Source organism: Pecten maximus, chromosome 9 (assembly GCF_902652985.1).
Source record: "Pecten maximus chromosome 9, xPecMax1.1, whole genome shotgun sequence".
Lineage (NCBI taxonomy): Eukaryota > Metazoa > Mollusca > Bivalvia > Pectinida > Pectinidae > Pecten > Pecten maximus.
Window position 1 is genome coordinate 39935211 of NC_047023.1, and position 22447 is coordinate 39957657.

Consider the following 22447-nt stretch of genomic DNA (forward strand, 5'->3'; position numbering starts at 1 on the left):
TATAATTACTCGCTGGGTATTTCCTTTTGCAGTATGTTTAAAGCCTACGTTTTTGTAAAATATAAATTATAACATATATGTATATAATTATAGAATTTATACCCTAATGATGATATAATGTAAGAATCAATACCGGGTTTTCATAATTGTAATTAAGACTGTGAAGGTATCCACCGATTACTGGAAATTTCTAATGTGGTGCTCCTCTCTCTAAATGTAGATGAGTCTTGGAAAATATATCATACACTCTTGTGTAAACGATGCAGTATTATGGAGATGCTACATCTCAAACGAGACGTAATTATGATCGATTGAAAACAGTAAGTCTATCGTGCATACTTTACGCTATGAACTCCAAAAGTTTACGTTTGACATTTTTATTTTTTCCATTTTTGATGTGAATAAATAATTCATTGCGTCTCCAGAAGTTCTATCGTGTCTTTATGTTTTTGGGTTTATGCTGGTCTTCATGATTAGGACGCTGTTATAATTTTCATTCATGTTTTTTTTGGTTAGATATATTTTATAATATGGGTATTATCTATGTTTTTGTTGGTTAGATATATTTTGTATTATTTGTATTATTTATGCATTTTATTGACAATACTACTACTCGTTGATAACGGAAGGGAGGTAACTCCTACCGCCATAAACAAAGCTGATGGTAATTCTATGTTTTAACCTTCATACATGTATATCAACTATGTTTACACGATAATGTTTGATGATTATGTCATTCGTTTGATTGATAATGTGCCTCACATATTGACTAATGCGTGCTGATTTTTGTACGCTTGTATCCACTTCTATAAACCGTGTTAATAACGTATATCGGAAGTGTCAGATATAAGACATCTGCATCTATTGGTATACTCTTGTACATGTACTCGTTTCTCAATAATGGGTGATGACTACATGTGTCACAGAGTGGCGATAGGTATATTTTATTCCAAGGTCTATGAGAAATGTTTTGTGAAATCTTGTATTTATTACACATTGCATATAAACTCTATCTTCCGTCTTTTGATCCTATTGTATGGCTGTTTTTAGCCCACCATCATCAGATGGTGGGCTATTCAAATCGCCCTGCGTCCGTGGTCCGTGGTCCGTCCGTCCCTCCGTCCGTCCGTCCGTCCGTAAACAATTCTTGTTATCGCTAATCCTCAGAGAGTACTTAAGGGATCTTTCCCAAATTTCATATGTGGGTTCCCCTTGGTGCCTAGTTATGCATATTGCATTTTGAGACCAATAGGAAAACAACATGGCCGACAGGCAGCCATCTTGGATTTTGACAATTGAAGTTTGTTATCGCTATTTCTGAGAAAGTACTGAAGGGATCTTTCTCAAATTTCATATGTAGGCTTCCCTTGGTGCCTAGTTATGCATATTGCATTTTGAGACCAATCGGAAAACAACATGGCCGACAGGCAGCCATCTTGGATTTTGATAATTGAAGTTTGTTATCGCTATTTCTGAGAAAGTACTGAAGGGATCTTTCTCACATTTCATATGTAGGCTTCCCTTGGTGCCTAGTTATGCATATTGCATTTTGAGACTATTCGGAAAACAACATGGCCGACAGGCAGCCATCTTGGATTTTGATAATTGAAGTTTGTTATCGCTATTTCTGAGAAAGTACTGAAGGGATATTTCTCAAATTTCATATGTAGACTCCCCTTGGTGCCTTGTTATGCATATTGCATTTTGAGACTAATCGGAAAACAACATGGCCGACAGGCAGCCATCTTGGATTTTGACAATTGAAGTTTGTTATCGCTATTTCTGAGAAAGTACTGAAGGGATCTTTCTCAAATTTCATATGTAGACTCCCTTTGGTGCCTAGTTATGCATATTGCATTTTGAGACCAATCGGAAAACAACATGGCCGACAGGCAGCCATCTTGGATTTTGATAATTGAAGTTTGTTATCGCTATTTCTGAGAAAGTACTGAAGGGATCTTTCTTAAATTTCATATGTAGGTTTCCCTTGGTGCGTAGTTATGCATATTGCATTTTGAGACCAATCGGAAAACAACATGGCCGACAGGCAGCCATCTTGGATTTTGACAATTGAAGTTTGTTATCGCTATTTCTGAGAAAGTACTGAAGGGATCTTTCTCAAATTTCATATGTAGGTTTCCCTTGGTGCCTAGTTATGCATATTGCATTTTGAGACTATTCGGAAAACAACATGGCCGACAGGCAGCCATCTTGGATTTTGACAATTGAAGTTTGTTATCGCTATTTCTGAGAAAGTACTGAAGGGATCTTTCTCAAATTTCATATGTAGACTCCCTTTGGTGCCTAGTTATGCATATTGCATTTTGAGACCAATCTGAAAACAACATGGCCGACAGGCAGCCATCTTGGATTTTGACAATTGAAGTTTGTTATCGCTATTTCTGAGAAAGTACTGAAGGGATCTTTCTCAAATTTCATATGTAGGTTTCCCTCAGTGCGTAGTTATGCATATTGCATTTTGAGACCAATCGAAAAACAACATGGCCGACAGGCAGCCATCTTGGATTTTGACAATTGAAGGAAGATTGTTATCGCTATTTATCAGAAATTGCTGAAAGGATCTTTCTGAATTTCATTTGTAGGTTGCCCTCTGTGTCTAGTTATACATATTGGATTTTGAGACCAGTCAGAAAACAACCTGGCTGACAGGCAGCCATCTTGTATTTTGAAAATTGAAGTTTGTTATCGCTATTGTACAGAAGGTACTGAATGGATCTTTCTCAAATTTCATATGTAGGTTCCCCTTGGTCCCTGGTATTGCATTTTGGGACCAATCGGAAAACAACATGGCCGACAGACAGCCATTATCGCTAAATCTTAAATTTTATATATAGGTTCCCCTTGTTTGAAAAGTACTAGATCTAGAGGGCTATTTCTGAATTTACACAGAGTAGTAAGACTTAGAAGAAGGGAAAAGTAGAGAAAAGATCAATCTGACATGGAACCTATAAAGATCATTCAATGGTGGGCGCCAAGATCCCTCTGGGATCTCTTGTTATAGATTGCTCGCATTATTAAATCACGTTATGTTATTTAATTTTCGAAATGAAAATCCTGCATTCTAGTGTATATCTCGATAGATTCATACAATTTTAAATTTTAGGGGGGGGGGGGGGGGGGGTGACGTGGAGATTCTCAGTCAGATAAAAAATAAATCTGAAACCGAGTTACCTCCCTTGTAAAGGATGGATCATTAACTATACCGCGCACTCATTGTCCACGTGTTTATATATATATTTAGGTAAACCAACCGTTAACCATATGTCTGTAATACTTCTTCTTCAGTAAGTGGCATTGACCCAATCTTAATTCTATCGCATAGCTCAATCCATAAAAAAAATGTATTGATAGAATGTTAGAAAAATAGGAAAACAATCATTCTGTAACGTTGTTCATTTCCTTTTATCTTTCATGTTTTAATACCGATCATAAAGAAATATTTCTTAATTCAAAAATGCATTTGTCATCTGATCAAGAGCCACATGGTCGCTTTTCAATTATCTGCCGTGAAATATGGCTGATAATTCACTTGTTTGACGTTCTAGTCCCAAATACTATACATGTACTTAGAATTTAGATAGAAAATAACTGACTATACAACACTCTCTGTTTTAATTAACTTAGATATTGGTATTTCCGGGATACATTCCGATATTGGTTTATCCGGGATACATTCCGATATTGATATTTTCGGGATACATTCCGATATTAGTATTTTCGGGATACATTCCGATATAGGTATTTTCGGGATACATTCCGATATTGGTATTTTCGGGATACATTCCGATATTAGTATTTTCGGGATACATTCCGATATTAGTATTTTCGGGATACATTCCGATATTAGTATTTTCGGGATACATTCCGATATTGATATTTTCGGGATACATTCCGATATTGATATTTTCGGGATACATTCCGATATTGGTATTTTCGGGATACATTCCGATATTGGTATTTTCGGGATACATTCCGATATTGATATTTTCGGGATACATTCCGATATTGGTATTTCCGGGATACATTCCGATATTGGTATATCCGGGATACATTCCGATATTGGTATATCCGGGATACATTCCGATATTGGTATATCCGGGATACATTCCGATATTGGTATATCCGGGATAGATTCCGATATTGGTATATCAAGGATACATTCCGATATTGGTATTTTCGGGATACATTCCGATATTGGTATTTTCGGGATACATTCCGATATTGGTATTTTCGGGATACATTCCGATATTGGTATTTTCGGGATACATTCCGATATTGGTATATCCGGGATACATTCCGATATTGGTATTTCCGGGATACATTCCGATATTGGTATTTCCGGAATACATTCCGATATTGATATTTTCGGGATACATTCCGATATTGGTATTTTCGGGATACATTCCGATATTGATATTTCCGGGATACATTCCGATATTGTTATTTCCGGAATACATTCCGATATTGGTACTTGATATGAAAGGAATATTTTGCCCCCGTACACATCGTAATATCATTGATTACATTTATAGATAAAAATCAAATTTGTTCATAATATCGTCTACAGTTCTAACATCATTAATTGCATTGAATTAACCCTAGGATCTAGATGCCAAGGAGACCACGGAAAAACATGTGTAGAACATGCACATAGAGATATAACACGCGCGCACGTGATATTTCTGCATATGACCCCGGGACACTAACGCGCCTCTATGATATTAACAAACAGATTGGAAGACAAGCCTTTTCCCTGTAGTAATCACCCAAATTGACTGCCACGGGAGGCGAAAGGGGGAGAGCGGAGGGGAACTAAAGATGTATATGATTATTAAGTACCTCGCTCCTGTGGAGAGTCTAAATGAATCTTCATCACATTGTGAACTTTCTTTATGGTCACTGAATCTAACCCCGGATACATCAAAACACATGCTGTAGTGTAAAGGGCGCACCTCCTACTGATTCTACTCAGGGTAACTAGCCATCTTAGGCCAAGGAGCACATAGTGTTCACCGGTTTATCAACACCATAACGACTCAATAAAGCACCATATTAGCCTAATTACCACGCCTGGTGCTTCCTTTTATTACATTGTCAGGCGATACAACTGATTCAATAAGGAGGTACAGGACAAGGGCCGGGAGGATACTCTCATTTCACGTTAAAAGTTTGATGTAAACAACGGAATGAATCTTATTACAATGTTTATAATATTTATAGAAATGCCAATCGTCATTAAGTAAGCACCAGGAATATGTGCGTCATGTTTATATTAAAATCTTAATCCTTCATCAAGTGCGCGAAGCCTTGATGTTTTTGTCCATTTTGCTTTATTGTGTGAAAAAACAAATGATTTTATCAAAATATTATTGATGTACGGCAGGCTTATCAAAATATTGATTTACCGCTGCCTTATTTTAATACACTGATACACCACAGATTTATTGATGTACTGATACACCACAGAATTATTGATGTACTGATACACCACAGACTTATTGATGTACTGATACACCACAGACTTATTGATGTACTGATACACCACAGTCTTATTGATGCTCTGATACACCACAGTCTTATTGATGTACTGATACACCACATACTTATTGATGTACTGATACACCACAGACTTATTGATGTCCTGATACACCACAGTCTTATTGATGTACTGATACACCACAGACTTATTGATGTACTGATACACCACAGTCTTATTGATGCTCTGATACACCACAGACTTATTGATGTACTGATACACCACAGACTTATTGATGCTCTGATACACCACTGACTTATTGATGTCCTGATACACCACAGACTTATTGATGTCCTGATACACCACAGACTTATTGATGTACTGATACACCACAGACTTATTGATGTACTGATACACCACAGACTTATTGATGTCCTGATACACCATTGACTTATTGATACACTGATACACCACAGACTTATTGATACACTGATACACCACATATTTATTTATGTACTGATACACCACAGACTTATTGATGTACTGATACACCACAGACTTATTGATACACTGATACATCACATACTTATTCATGTACTGATACACCACTGACTTATTGATGTACTGATATACCACATACTTATTGATGTACTGATACACCACAGACTTATTGATGTACTGATACACCACAGACTTATTGATGTCCTGATGCACCACAGAGTTATTGATGTACTGATACACCACATATTTATTTATGTACTGATACACCACAGACTTATTGATACACTGATACACCACAGACTTATTGATGTCCTGATACACTACAGACTTATTGATGTACTGATACACCACAGACTTATTGATGTACTGATACACCACAGACTTATTGATGTACTGATACACCACAGACTTATTGATGTACTGTTACACCACATACTTATTGATGTACTGTTACACCACAGACTTATCGATGTACTGATACACCACACACTTATTGATACACCGATACACCACAGACTTATTGATACACTGATAAACCACAGATTTATTGATGTACTGATACACCACAGACTTATTGATGTACTGTTACACCATAGTCTCATGTAAAGCGACAAACTTGTCATTTTCAAAGCATTCCATTGGTTGTTTTATGTTTTGGAATAACGACTTTGTCAGATCCACCCTGGGCTGATCAAAGGTTGTTTTGGCAGCTGTAGGGATGTTTAACGTATCACTTAGCTTCACTTTACTGTCAACATGTCCTCAGCCTACAGTTGGTGTTATTATAGTACATTAAGTATCTACAGAAACTGTTAAAGGGAATGATCCAGGTATGTGTTACCTGTTAATAATACTCAATCAATATTATTGTTTTACAATCGATACGCTTTTGTATAAAATCACCAAACATTCCTTTAAACATACATTATTTTTTACAAATGTTTTACATTGAAAAAGATAATGAAACATTCCTAAAAATTCTGATTTTTAAACGTTATTTGATATTGAATTACAAAAAAAAAAAAAAAAATCAAAACTACTTGAGTAAATAGGCCCATTACTTTCTGAATATTATCTTTAGAAAGTCGACGAAGCTATACAGTTACACCGATATCAGAAATGTTCTAAACGCCTGATTATTCAGCTTAGCGTGCAGTGCTTTGCCAAGGCGCCACATACACATCTGAACTGCTGATTACGTAAAAATGGTACAGCTTGTGCTTGGGATGTATGTCAGTATAAAAAGAAAATATATGATTCAAGAAACAGAAAAGAAAAAAAGAATCAAAAGAAAAGTGAGCGATATTTTGTCGTTCTATAACTTTAGGTCAAAACCTACTATTGTCCATGAATGACATGTACTTATTTCCGAGGCTATTCTTTAACGAAACGTCGTGGAATAATTTGGTAAGTTTTGATTATGACATGGTCTTAAAAGTTATTGTTTTGCTTTACAGATACAATAGATGTGTATGAGCACGAACATTTTCTAGTTTTCTCTGATATGATGCCTCATCTGAAGTCAGTACGTATCTTAAGCCGACTATTTTATTATTTGATTTTCTTAACCAATCAAATTTGAAAATATCATCATATGATATATGGTGTTGCTATGAAAGATCAAATGAGAACATTGGGTCTTCGTTTGATGAAAATACCTGTTTTCAGTGTACATGTTTGAAGAGTTCTTGAGGTGAATTTGACTGGTTTTGGGGATTTGCATCACAATGAACCGTGATTTTACTTTTTTAGCACAATATACTAATGCAATGGGTTGTATTTTAGTAATATAATATGAAATACAGTTGAAATATATTTAGATGTTGGCAAATGTCCACTGAAACACCAGCCACACATGGTTCAAAGAGGAAGATTTAATTTCGAAAAGTGGGAAATATAAGTATATTAAGCAGCGACCGGACAAATGACGGTCAATAGGCGGACGTATTGACATCCTGACAGACAACAGACAGACACAGTCATCTCTGCCCCACGAATCACACAGACCGGCTGCAGAGGCTGGGAGTAAGTGTACTTACCGACGCAGCCTCCACGGGTCACTCCAGTCAAATCCATACTAGTTATAAGTTTAGTGGGTATTCCCAAAAACCCTGCTGTGGTTCTCCAGTGCTAGCGTAGAGAGCTCTCTCTATCCCGCTGTTTGGGGACCTGTCAGGCTGATGAGGAGTTAGTCCTGGGACAAACTACACAGGGAAAGTAACGTAACACGAGGATAGTAATAACGAACTATATCAGCTTCTGACTTTTCTGTCTCTCGGACGTGCATTACACGTGTACATTCTAAGGTACTCAAGTGTTGGACTATGTTTTAGAGCTTAGACACCTGCATACAATTCTTCGGAGAATCTGCACTGGGATTATCTGGGATTTATTTAGTGAACTTCACCATGTCTTGGAAAATAATGATGTCTATTGCGCTACCTTTGGTGGGCGTGTGTTTTGTGACTGTGACTGGTAAGTTCTTCTTAAACATTAACGTCCTTAAAGAAATGTTCTTACTTCACATTTGATGACATCGTGTTAAACGTCTGATACACTATATATAATACATATCCCGCTATAGGCAAACTGAAAGTTTTCCGGTGAATGTATGCTTGATATGAAAAGATTAATATCAATTCTAAATCTATAAGCTAGACAAGCCTTGATGTAGGATAGAATATTATCAACTGCTACAAACGGTCCTTACATCCGGTAAACATTTCTAAGAAAGTTTCTGTTAATTCTAATGTATGCCAAATTTGAGTGACGATTTTAAGCATGTGGCTTATACCGTTATAGATGTGTATATGATCATGTTTTTGGCTAAGTGATGTTTTGTTTCAATTAGAAATAACAATATTAACATCATAGATTCTTCTGATGGATATCTAAAGAAACCATCCGTTTTTACTGTATCACGATCAACCTATACTGTACAATAGTGAATCGCCTATTGATTTTTCTGGGGGTAATTAGTTAAACAAAATCCAGATGTTGAACGGTTGGCAAAGGCAAGCCTTCAACAGGTACGTAATGCTACAACGCAACATAACAAGGTATTTGGTGGCTTTTGATTACACGTGCAAAGGAATGCGCGGTACCTAGGGGTTAGGTGTTTACCCGGAGGTGGGGATGTAAGTCGCATAATTGTACCGTAAGGATTACAGGCACAAGGTGGTGAGTACACGTTCAACCACTCTCTGGGATACGCACAATACCGAAAGTATTTTAGAGAGTGACATTGTCACTGCTATTTTGGTAATATGGCGGTACTGCCTATCTTTATCTGTAACTGGTGTTGATTTTATAACAGATGAGGTCAAAAGTCATTATCTGACAGATATTCGTTAGCTATTTAGAATGAATGTAACCTAACTATATCTTAATTAAAACCTACGCTGTTGTACTTTAAGAATATTGTTGAACACTGGAGAAATAGACTGTCGGAGATGAGTCTGAGGAATAACAGCTAATTCACAGACATGGATATGGACAGCGCAAAGTGTAGTGAGATTTTTTTTATTTCCCATTCAAATTGAAAATTGCATTGTATATCTATCCCCGTAGACGTTGACAGGAAACTGACCAGGAACACTGTCCAGACGGAATTACTAAGGTATGTTGATACCTTAAAATAGATTTCGCCGAAATTATACAGACCTTGGGTTTCGCCTATCCTTTTGGAACGCCTGGTCGTATATTTCTTGTACGTTTTCGACAGACTCCATTTTTTACACATTACTTGCCTTAGAAATATAATTACGGTTTGATGTTTACATGTCGGTGTTCATTTAATTTCGCTTTAAACAATGAAAATGTAAATATAACTTACATTTACATATACTGACTGAACATCGATGAACATAGTCTAAATAGAGGACAAATTACTTTCCCTTGGATATCAAAGCGCCTTCTGAAAGGCGAGTTCTCGCTAAAATACATTCAAAGTTGTTCGTATTCCTTGTTGAGCGTGTACCCACCATATATTCCTCGTGATCATGACGGTACAATCTAACCCAAACGCGTGGCTTAACCCAGATTTGACCTAAATCTTATTGTGAGTGCCATCCATAGAATAGAAGACGCTTACTCTGTCGGAGTACCTGGTCTTGTAGTTTTACAAGCTTCTCCATGCAAATCTGTATATTTGTTTATATTCTTTCCTCGTCTAACCGATTTTGAGTTGTATGACTTTGTTTTGTCGGTATTCTTTTTTGTTTTTGAACTCTATTTAATTGATGTTGAGCAAGTTTTAGGCCTCGCGAATTTCATTTATGAACTTACGATTCAAGTATAAAGGGGAAACTGAGACCGATCTGGAATCACCTTTTGTAATATTCTCAGTTAATGTAATTAAATCTCCAACGACATGAGGTTTGGGAGATCTGGACCAATTTGATGAAGTGATGTGGTGTTTCATTGCCGGCCAAATCAGACATTTATCATAACTACCACGTGGTGAAGACTACCTTCGTTAATGAACGAATACTCACCTTCTATGCACTGGTGTACTGGTACAATGGATTATAATTGTTCATGGTTTATAAATATATGTCTTATAGATATTTCCTCCTTTTACATTTCTTTCAGAATGAAGCAAATGCTTGTTTGTGTTTGTTAACTGGTATAGACCCTAATACTGTATGTACTTTTTTTTAGGAATTCAATTCTTACAAAACTAATATTGACGATATGAACCAACATCAACTTGACGCTTATTGTTTGTTTTATTTTCAAAGTTTCAAACATGTAGGACGATCAAATCGGCATTATGGTAAGGAATGCACTAAAAGAGTCGCGTACTTGGAAGACAATATACATAATAAGTTGTACTTCGACAAAGCCGAAAGTTACATGTCATGTGATCATACATTCCAGCAAACGTTTTACAGACATGAAGTAGTAGTTGACTAATACAAGCATATTAGAGATACATAGACGTAGATGTAGTATGATGTCAAGATAATCTAGTTGAACCGTTTGGCATAATTTGGCATATTCAAGTCCGACCAGATAAGAGGATGACACATTTCTTAAGTAAACAATTTAGAACATGTTGGTACGTAATACAGGGTATCCCCGGAGAGGCCATGTTTACGGTAGCTCTTGTGTGCCTTCAGTAATCGGTTAGTATGATGGTACAAAATAACAGCAAAGTACAGCAGTAGACAGAGATGCCGTCGTAGTCTTAAGGTGGTTTGGGGATAACATAAATGTACAACAGATGTATCAACCGTGTCCCGGAACACTCGAGATTGTTGTAGACCTAGAAGTAATGTAGCTATAATGTACACTATTTTTTTCTTTGCAGTATCCTACATATACTGTATTTCTTAAATGGTGTCTTAGTGTTCATGTATAAAAAAGTAAAGATAAAGTTATACAAAAATCGGTTTGCCGTATGATTACAGCAAGTGGTTTAGCGATAAGTCTGAATGATTTACCTTATACCTCATACTTGTGTGTATTGCTATGTGTCATTAAAAAGGGGAAATAACACTTGGCATTTATGTCGTGGGGCCCGATCACAGAGAGGGACGGTGTGTGTGTATATCACAGTCTGGTACAGGGTACTCCAGCCAGCGTCACGTCCTCCGTTAACACAACGTGATCTAACGTTTGTGTGGCATGTTGGGTCGTTAAGTATCGAAGATAAGTCACTCATTATGTCACACTTCCAAACCTACATTCCAAAATCTGACAGGCATATCTGATGGTAATATTTCTCAACAGTCAAACATTTCCGTGACCTAGATTCATCGCGCATAATTTTAGTTGCTAAGCAATGATCGTCCATCATTAAACAATATTGTGAAAATTACTTACTTTTCTTTGGAATTATCAAGATATCAAATGTGACGTATCAATATCAATACAAAAGCACACTTGTTAGGCTTTAAACTGTCATACTCTATAAATAGGAATACATTTCTGGTAATACCTCTCGCCAGAAAATGTGTCTCGATGGCCCGGATGTATATTAGAATACCAGCTAGAGCACCATCAATCTCAACTGTCAAAGTTAGATTTTGATAACTCCTTGGTCTAGTGAACTACCAAAGTAACATGTGTTAAAATAGTGCATTTTGCTGAGAGTTTGATTACTATATTTTAACAATAAATAAAGAGATCAAACGTAGCCTTATTGTGTTAATTCGTGGTCATAGTTGTGGTAGTGAAATTTCAAAGGAGGAATAATGATGCCGTTTCGTTTCTCATAATTCTGATAATGCGATAACTAAGAAATGCTCTATATTTGAGACTGTTCCTAGGTCTCTTGTTCTTTTAAAGATGTTTTAGATCGTTATATGGAGTATTTAATCAGACAACAAACCCAACAATCATTTTCCACAAGAACATACATAGACTATCAGGCTCTCGTAATGAAAGGCTAGTAACAAGATTGGTTTTATCGGCCTGGGAAAGGAATTTCCACAACTTCACTCAGCCATGGTTTTTCTCTATTTGTTCTCACTGGTAGATATCTGTACAGAAAAAATCAACGTTGCACCCTGACAGAACAGGAGAACTCATAATATTATGACTCATTGGAGAAATAAGCGAAAAGTTCAAATTGATAAATTAACTTTTGCAAACGCCTATCATTTGCCACCGACAAATGCTCAAAGTCAGCATGAGATATAGCACTTTTATAATTCCTTAAGTACATAACGATCATATCAGCTTACATAGAACCCACAAACCTTGTTGGCACATTATACTCCATAACTCGAGCAGCCATCCTCATTGGAATCTAAGTTCACTGTCATATGAAAAAAATAATTATATATATATCTATTAAAAATTAAAAAACAACAACACACAAATGAATTGCGCATCCGTTCAACGATAATTCCTATAGAAAATGAACACGAAAGACGGGATTGAAAACATGGTTTATTTCGCTTCTCTTTTATTTCTATCTGATAATGCAGTCCTTCAAGTAAAATAACCCGACCACAGAACAGTAAGATAAATTGGCTACGTGTAATTTGCAAGGATAGACGGACAGGTGAAAACACTTCTCAGTGTTTGCTAAGTCGCCCATAGTGTAAGTGGGTATGACCAAAGATGTCCCAATCCACGAATTATGTAACATATACAGTAAAATCCGCGATAAAAGTGATTATAAATCTCACAGTTCATCGATATTATATATTTTGACATTGTCAAATCTTTTTGGATTGATTGGTATTGGTTAAATATGAATTTTGAGACATTTCCGTATTTTACACATGTGGCATCTAAGACGCTTTGAGCTTTACATCTGGACGCCGGATTTTTCTGAGATGGTGATGATGTTGACAGGTTTATATTCCGAGTGCCTTTAGTCCCAATAGACCGAAAATATTAGTAATGATGATAAATAGTTTTACGTCAGCATCACTCGAAATTTTTTTCCCTTTTTTTTTTAAAAAAAAAATAATCTTATTTTCAAAATTCAATAAAGACGAGAATCAACGGGTCGCATTCACCATGCATTAACTGGGTCGGTTACCATTCAATCTGCTCAAGGCTTGAGTGCAAACAATCGGTTTTTCTTTCTTTCTGAATTCAGCGATTAACTGACTTATCAACTTAAGGAACACCATCGAACGATTTCGAAAACTTCTCTTTTTATCAAAAAATGCAATAGTCCGGTTATTTTCCTTGAATGACTGCATTATCAGATAGAAACAAGAAATATCTTTTAAAAAGATAAACCACATAGTTTTAATGCTGGTGGTTACAATGTTAAACTGCTGGTGAAATACATTAACGAACTAGTGTGTTTCAGCATGGATAACAAAATAATATCAGTTTGAATCATTTTTGGTGATAATAAGACTGCATTTGAATCCGATATATCATTGTATTAATGTGTCATTTGAAAAGATACATCCACTTATTCAGTTTTGCATTCAATCTCTTTTTAACTGCATTGTTTTGTTTTTAACTGCATATCTGCATTTTGCATTTACCGCTACATTGACCAATCACATACTCCGTCTTGACCAGTAACGCCACCTGTCGCGTCATATCCGGGGCCAAAAGAATATCATACGACTATGCCGAGAAAGATAAACAAAATCAACCGTGTTTTCTATAGGAATTATCGTTGCCAGGTTGTAAAATTGATCGATGCCCAGGTGTAAGCACCGGCGTCCGGTCAGTACTAACGATTGAACCCGGTGATTTAACAACATGTTAAACTAGACTGATTAAAGGTAGGATCACCAATCTCTCATTGTATGGAAGAACCACGCCACGAAATCAGCCGCTTTGGTAGTAAGTTGTTAGGACAAATGGTCATTAACTTAGCATGTTTCTCTGACGAAACAATTGAGATCACGTGCCGTATCCCGCTGGTCAGTAGTCACCCCTGTAAAACGCGCGAACACATGGACCCAATTACCGCACACGGGTAATCAATTATGTGATAGATAAAAACACATGCTTATTGATGATACATACAAGATGGTGGAATAGGTCCCGTTTCTCTTCGTATATTCTCGTGCTTTTCCGGAATTTCAAAACTTGTCGGAAGTTACAGTATAGGACGCACGTCTATCCGATACCCTATATAGCTACAAGTTCTTTATTAACTTGAGGTCTTCCGACTCGTCAGTGTGGGTGTGTAGGATACCCACAATAAACAAATTAACATAACATTGTCAACATCAAAACATAATCAATACGTGCCAGAGACAATATACTCGGAGAGCATAACTAAGATAATGAAATTCCCACAGCGATAAGTTATTTAAACATATTTCATTTCCTTTTCTTAAACAAAAGGGATTGGGCACGAATTCATATAACTAATTCAGCCCTTTCCGAGCATTATTACATATAAAAAAAAAAACAATTTTAATGGCTGCTTAATCTTATTTATACATCGAAAAGATTTGTCTCGACCAAGAAATACAAAATATATAAGACTGAAAAGGGGGAAAATGTAATAAAACATAATTGTTGACAGTTATTGATCTAGTAATGTATAACTTGTGAAAGATGTTGTATATAAGTTGGAAATGTGAATGTATCAGTCTGGAATTTAAGAGAATTGTACTTTAATATATTCACAGACATAATACAAAAAAATGGATATTTTGGTCGACAGGTAGATTTGGGTTTCCCCACAGTAAAGTGTTAAATATCAACTAATAAAACATCTGGAATATTTAAACTTCTAAGATATCGTAGTAGACAATTTCTTGGCATTCGATAAAATGTTGAGTATTTTCGATATCTCCACATAAGCATCAAGGATCGTTGATAACCGATAATATAAATATATATAAGTCGGTGGTTGATATATATCACAACATATGTCTAATACATCGCAACATACTTTACAACGTTATGTCCATTGTTTTAGAAGAATTCTCAAAATTATTTTTGGTGAGATTTAATAACTTTAATGATTCCAATTGTTTTCCATTTAGATGTGTATATGATATATTCGATGCGCACCAGTTATCTACTGTATCAATGTCTTTACAGAGACTGTACAAAGTTACTAATAGTTTATTACAGATATTGTTTGAATGCTAACTTTCTTCTTTTTCTCACCATCTATTCTGAAAACACTAACGTCAGTGATAACAACACTTCTTGACGCTGATTTTTTAGCTTTATATCTTAAAACACTATCATATAGACTAATATCCCAAACGATAAGCTTGTTCTGGTAGAAAGTATGGTATTTTGGCTATGCATTTAAATCGGTTGCCAACTACTTTAATATTACCCGAGATATACAAATCCACAAGATACAGTAAACAGATATTTCGGTACATCTTAGCATTATCATATACTGGAAGTATGTAAACCTAAAGGCACGTGTAATGAAAACTCGGCGAGCGTCTATCTGAGGATCTCCAACTCTTCTATATTATCATCAATGTCATCGACCTTGTCTGTATCTATGTTATACAATAGTGTATCAGTGATTTATATAATCTGGCTCCATGTTAAACGGATCCGAACTCTCTTATCTAACATAATTGGAGGTTATGACGTCATTTAATTCCCTGTAGCTATACTAACACGGGGGTTGAGTGCAGTATTGGAGCGTATGAATGGAGCCCTAATGCACTATACTAATTTTGAATTTCAACTTACTGTTTGAGAATTGCATATGCAGTATCTGCAAATTATTGTCGAGTGTTGTTAAGATGAGTACTTGAATTATAAAACGATTTGTGTATGTGCTATTGCCTGTCGGATTAAAATTCATGGCGTTTCCTGAAGTACACTTAATTTTATTTCCGTTACATTGTATTTGTAAATCTTTCAAATGGGTAAATTAAAGTTTGTCAACATTTGAAAAGTATCATCAGTTCAATCTTTCAATTGAGTCATTAGTTGTGTGTGCATTTAATATTTTAATTTTAAAAACTGCGTATCTTTCAAATTTGTCATTAATTTATTGACAAATTTTCTATTATTATTTTAAGACGTTTTACATATGAAACTCATATACGTGTAGGACTACATTACTCTGGTAGTCAAGAGAGCGTACAGCCTTAATGTATCGATAAACATGGTAACGCTTTATCAAACACAACATGCCCGAAACCATAAATTGTAAATAAGCATCAAAGTGTTGCTGCTAAAACGTACACCGGAAGTACAGGAACAAAGTGTTTTCTCATTCTTCGCGACCTTGGTCAGCTTCAAATTAGGGTCAACAGGTACCATGGGCAATTTATTCTTAGGTCAAGAGGAACACTAGTGAATATACTGAATGTAAGATGGATACTCCAGAATATTGGGCATTAGTCAACTATGGCTGTTACAAGAAAGAGATAAATTAGTGAAATATAACTGTGACAAGAGAGACATAAGTGAACTGTAGCTTTTGCAAGAAAGACAGACATTATATAACTGTAGTTGTGACAAGATCGGAGACATTAGTGAACTGTGGCTGTTACAAGAAAGAGAAACATTAGTGAACTATAATTGTTACAAGAAAGACAGACATTAGTGAGCTATAATTGTTACAAGAAAGACAGATATTAGTGAGCTATAATTGTTACAAGAAAGACAGACGTTAGTGAGCTATAATTGTTACAAGACAGACAGACGTTAGTGAGCTATAGTCGAGACGAGAGAGACAAATAACTATATTTGTGACCAGAAAGATAACGGTGATGGTTGGGACATGGATTTCCTTCAGATCTGCTGTAGGTAGAATATCTCATCGGCTTCATATCCGTATAGTGTACGATATAACCCCGGGTCCGACAGAATCTGACATTTACCGGAAGTGGGAAGGAAGCATTCTGCTTATTATACTGTCATGTGCCCTCTGGTGATTGTTCTCAGCCGGAACATGGTGTTTATGCTACTGATCCGAGATGCCTCCGTCTTTATCTGTTATTAGGCACACCTTGACTGAAAACAGAAAGCTTGTGAACACACACTATCACGGATGTATTCATAAAGTCACTCCTTACACAGATATAAACAAAATCAAGTTCACTTTTCATCGTTTTAATTGATTCCACTGACTATCATTTTCTTTATTTCTACATAGGCCCCTAACGAATTGGCCGCATAAAAAAAATTATTATTATTATAGAAGATAAATTTTAAATGGCATTAAAGATGGGGACTATTTTCTGAGATTCATTAGGAAAGTTTAGCTAGTGACACGAGACTGAAAAATGGAGATATTTCTTCGTATTTCAGCAGACTGGAACCAAAGTATATCTGTGTAGACATCTTCCTTCATATTTCCAACCAGTGGGAATGCTATTCCAGATCTTGTTTCTTCTGCTGATTAGGGATGGGTATATCTTCATTCTAGCATTGTCTGATAGTATAATGTCGCGATACACGGGCAAGCCTTCACAATGTATTGTGTTAATAGCAGCGTGTTTAGATGCGCCCGTATTACTCATGTTGCGATGAAGACCATTCCTCTTCGCTTGAAAGCTTTAGGAAATAGAATAGATGGTTTAACAAGATTTCTGTCTTTTTCTTACTGGAAAATGTTCAAAACGGAAGGTCTGCAATAGGAATGTCGGTCTGTACAGCATATACATTACAACACAATATAAACAAATGTCCTCGGTATCAAACGAGGAGAGGTGATGGATTTGAGAACAGATGGTTGCTTTACAAATCTGTGTCGAAAGAATTACCAGATAAGCACCACAGGGGCGCCGCTTGTGTGTAATTTGCGCGTGTTTTACGTGCACGTGCGCCAATATGACTCACAAACTAGCGTCATTTCAAAAGATTGATACAGAGACTTACGGACTTTGTGCGATATTTATTTGTAATAGCTTTAGAATTGATGAAAACCAGGCTAATCGTAAATTCTATGAACGCTTTGTTGGAAAAATAATTCATTGTTTAAATCCCGCGTTAAATACATGTAAATGTTGACGAAGCAGGTTTAAAGACAAGTTATTGCGATTTTGTGTAATTATAGAAGAGTTTGATATCGGTTATTGTTCAGTTACCGTCAATCAAACGGAAACTACCATCGCGTTGTAGTTTGGGTAACTAAAGAGAACGACCATGTTTGAAATTGTTTTGATGGTAACGGTCGAATGGTGGAGTCATAGGATAATATCTATATATAACGTAAACGTGGACGGTTTCTTTCGATTTTTTTAAATGCATACGTGTATATGTTTTAACGACAGCTTTCGGGAATTTTCGTCTCATTTTGAATATGACGTCACGTCATGACCGTTACTGGTTTTAGTGGCACGATATGACGAGCAGACCCGAATATTTGAGATTTGAAAGCATTCATTGGTAATTGATAGTTGCTTTTGATTTGAGCAATACACTGCGTATATAACTTTCCACTATACGGCCATAACTACACAATAAGTCCCAGTCAAACTGATAAACTTCCGGTATGATTAGTTTGTCTATGGCAGCTATGTATGCAGTTTATTGTTTATATTAACGTTTTACAAGCTTTCAGTGTTTTGCCATGCTCGATATTTTCTGATTCATTTTTGAAGTAATATCATCATCATGGCGTGACCTTCAAATGAATGGTCTACCAAAGCTGAATACTTTCGAGAGAACGTCTAAATACTTTAGTAACAATTGGAGCGTCATAAAAATGACGTCACAGAAAATAACTTCAGATATGCTGTTATAATTGTCATTGCTGTACCGTAGTCTGAGAAACAGCAAACATAAGATTATAACAACACTTTGGTTGAAAGCTTCTGCTTAAACGGAAACATACCACATCTCCTTCTTAATGTCCGAAATGTGTCTGAAACGTAATCGCGTTGTAGATTACCGAATGTTGCTATCAAACATCACAATTTTGTTTTATTTCGACAAGTTAATTCATTTATGTAGGACAATTTGGATATAATTTCATTATTTCCCATAAATAATTCACGCTCTTAGCATGGTATAAAACTTAACAGTACAATCTGGCAGTAATGTTAGCCAAGTTACTATGACAGACTACGACCCAGATAAATACCGTTATCAATTGTTGGTAGGCAACACCTATGGTTTACGTTTTACGACCATAGCAGTGATAAGCACAAATGCTGTAGTAAGATTAAGATTAAAAAATAGATTCTGTAAATTATTTCAACCAATCTACAGACCCGTCAAAACTTTTGTCGATTAGTTGTATCCGTCTAAATAATTCTACCATTTTGAAAAGGTGCGATAGTATGATCACATATGTTATATTGTAGCCTTAAGCGATGAACTGCCCTTGTCATATGTTAATTAAAGAATGATAAATGCCTTTTATTTGTTCTTTGATTGTGCACATTATGATATACAGAGACGCTTACCTTTTCTTAGTCTCCAAAATTTAGATGCAGTTATTAACTTAAAGTTGCTTCTCTGTGGAAATGAACATCTACCTTGGCCACAACATAATTATATTCAGAAATGTTCACAAATTTATAAAAACCAGCAATATATTTGATAATGGATACTTATTTTCTTCTGTATTGCCTTTGCTAATGAATCTTCGGAGAACAATGTTACAAAAATATTTAATTGATGACCACCTCTTTGCCAAGTATTGAACTTTTTAATAATTTGGGGAAGATATTTAATTATGTTGTTATTACTTGAGCCAAATCTTATTTGCTTCGATTTGTGACATATATCAATGTGTTAAAATCAATGAGAGAGCGTCGTGGGTAAACGTGTCAATTTTCAGTTAGATGTATGTGACATTACTATGTAAAGGAGGTGGTGCATGGCGGCCCACGGCCGAATCTTATTTTATGCATGATATTATGATAGACTTTTACCAAATACATATCATTTTAGACACTAAAACGAAAATTGGCAAATGCTGTATACGCAGCGCCACCTAACATGATTTCTGTAAAAAAATTGTACCATCCCTTTTAAATTCAATATATTTCTCGTACAAAAGTACTTGATAATTTTTATATTGCATTGATAGTCTCATGTGATGTTATATTTTATAAAAAAAACGTGTGTTTAGTATGAATTTGTATGATAGAAAGTGTAATTACAGTTTTTTTAACAAAATTATCAGTAAAAAATTTACCTTCTTGAAATTTTCTTTTATTTGTTAAGTAGATAAAATGTAATAATCGTTGGAGTACTATTAAATTTTACTTTTAAAAAACATGTTTGCATATTAACTTAATACACAACCAAAAAAAATCATCAAAAATTACTGGATAACAAAAGATTTTTGCATACAAAGAAAGGTCATGAAGTAAATTGTATTAAAAAACCAAGGGTTAAAAAGGAGCACCCTGTCTGACACAAGCAGTAAAGCAGTAAAATAATGTTTAATCGAACGTTTTGATGTACCTTTTGTAGCATTTGCCTCTATTTTTCAGTACTTTCGGTACTTTGATATGTTGTCCAAAATTTGGGGTGTATGCATTTAACATAATAAAATCTTGGCATATCCAGTAATTCACAAAATAAATTTGTTTCATTAAATGTTTATGAATATCCCTAGATTATTTCTAACCAGAAATTTTGATAGTACTCCATTAATAACTTTGTGGTATTAGACTTTAAATGAAAAGTTAAAAACAATATTTTTCACAAAGAAGACATCAAATTAGGCTGAAATTTAATTTTAGTGTCACTGAGCGTGATGATTCATATACAAAATTGAACCTTAAACAAATGGGTTGAATTTGTTTCACAAATAGGAAATAAAAATGTGTTCTATAATACAAATGTAATTAGTGGTCAAAACATTAGCTTCTTATGCAGTTTGATGGGGAAATAATGAAATCACCAAAAAAAGAATATATACATTGAGGAATGGAAATTAATTCCTCCCACATAATCGGGGATATTATGCGTTTGACAAAAATATGTTTCCGGGAAAAAAACGCTGTGGGCCGATTTAGCCCTCCTATGCACCACCTCCTTTAACATAACTAAAAACACTATTGATGAACTCGACCCTTGTACGAGTAGCACGATGCCTTCAAAATTTCAAGTCATTTTAGTTAGTACAAGCCCAACTGAAGCTACATTAATGTATACAAAGCCTAATACTGATATACTGTATTTGTATTTCCTTTTCTGACTTTTAATAATCGTAAACGAAATGTTTGTAAAACAAAATAAAAAGTCTATATTCTGGAAGTACATAGAACTTCTTCAAAAGGGGGCATCGTCAGGAGTTCTACTGTTGTATCCGACTACAAGTAACAAGTGTCAAAATATCACCTCACATCTCCTGTCAAATAGAACATACCTACATACATTGTAACAAACAGCTCATCACAATACCCCGCTGATAGATCATCAACATTCTGACCAACCTTACGCCATAAACAGATTTTTTGGTGGTAAACATGTGTAAATAATGAATTCCACCATCTCCAAAATAGACATGTTACCAGGTTGGGTTTCTTACCCATAATTCACCGCTGTCATGTTCAAATCGCCATTTGAATGTTTTGGCTTCTGTCCATTTCCTACGAATGACAAGAATGCCAATCAATCTGAGATGGTGTCGGGCACCTGTCATTTGTGTGTTACTTGAATCATCTTGAAACGATAAATTTATATAAGATACTTTATAATTTCATTCAAACTCAATTTTCAGTGCAAGTACAAGGTTTGATGTTAATCACGCCTTTCATCCCCTTGTACCTTAGCTTAGCAAAGTTTTCAGAATATTTCCTCGGACAAACAAGGGATCGTCATTCTCCTTCATCTGTCGACATGGCTTTGTCAGAAGGTAAACAATGTCCGCTCATATGATTAAACGGACATGTATCGGTATATGTATGTATGCATGTTATGCGCGTGCCTTCGGGAACAGAATACGCATGTTTAGTGTGTTGCTATAATGAGAGATCACCGAGAGTGTTGGTCTTGAGGCAGATGGTAAAAGGTGGACTGAACTAATGACTTCCGTACCAAACAGTGAGACAAAGGTCAAAAGGTCGAAGTGGTCTTAGGTTTCTCAAGGATGAACTTGTACTGGATGCGATT

At 35.6% G+C, this 22447-nt stretch overlaps 1 protein-coding gene across 2 annotated transcripts in view; it reads left to right on the forward strand.

Annotated features, from left to right (window-relative positions):
• Positions 1–22447, forward strand: part of LOC117334191 (protein amalgam-like) — a 58203-nt gene that overhangs the window by 1592 nt on the left and 34164 nt on the right. Inside the window, exon 1 of one of the 2 annotated variants that reach the window (XM_033893674.1) lies at positions 8092–8473. The exons of the other annotated variant lie outside the window; for it this stretch is intronic. Coding sequence (XP_033749565.1) covers positions 8407–8473 — 67 coding nt within the window. The 5' untranslated portion in view covers positions 8092–8406. Of the gene's footprint in view, positions 1–8091; positions 8474–22447 lie in introns of those variants that run through there. 2 annotated transcript variants of the gene reach the window in all.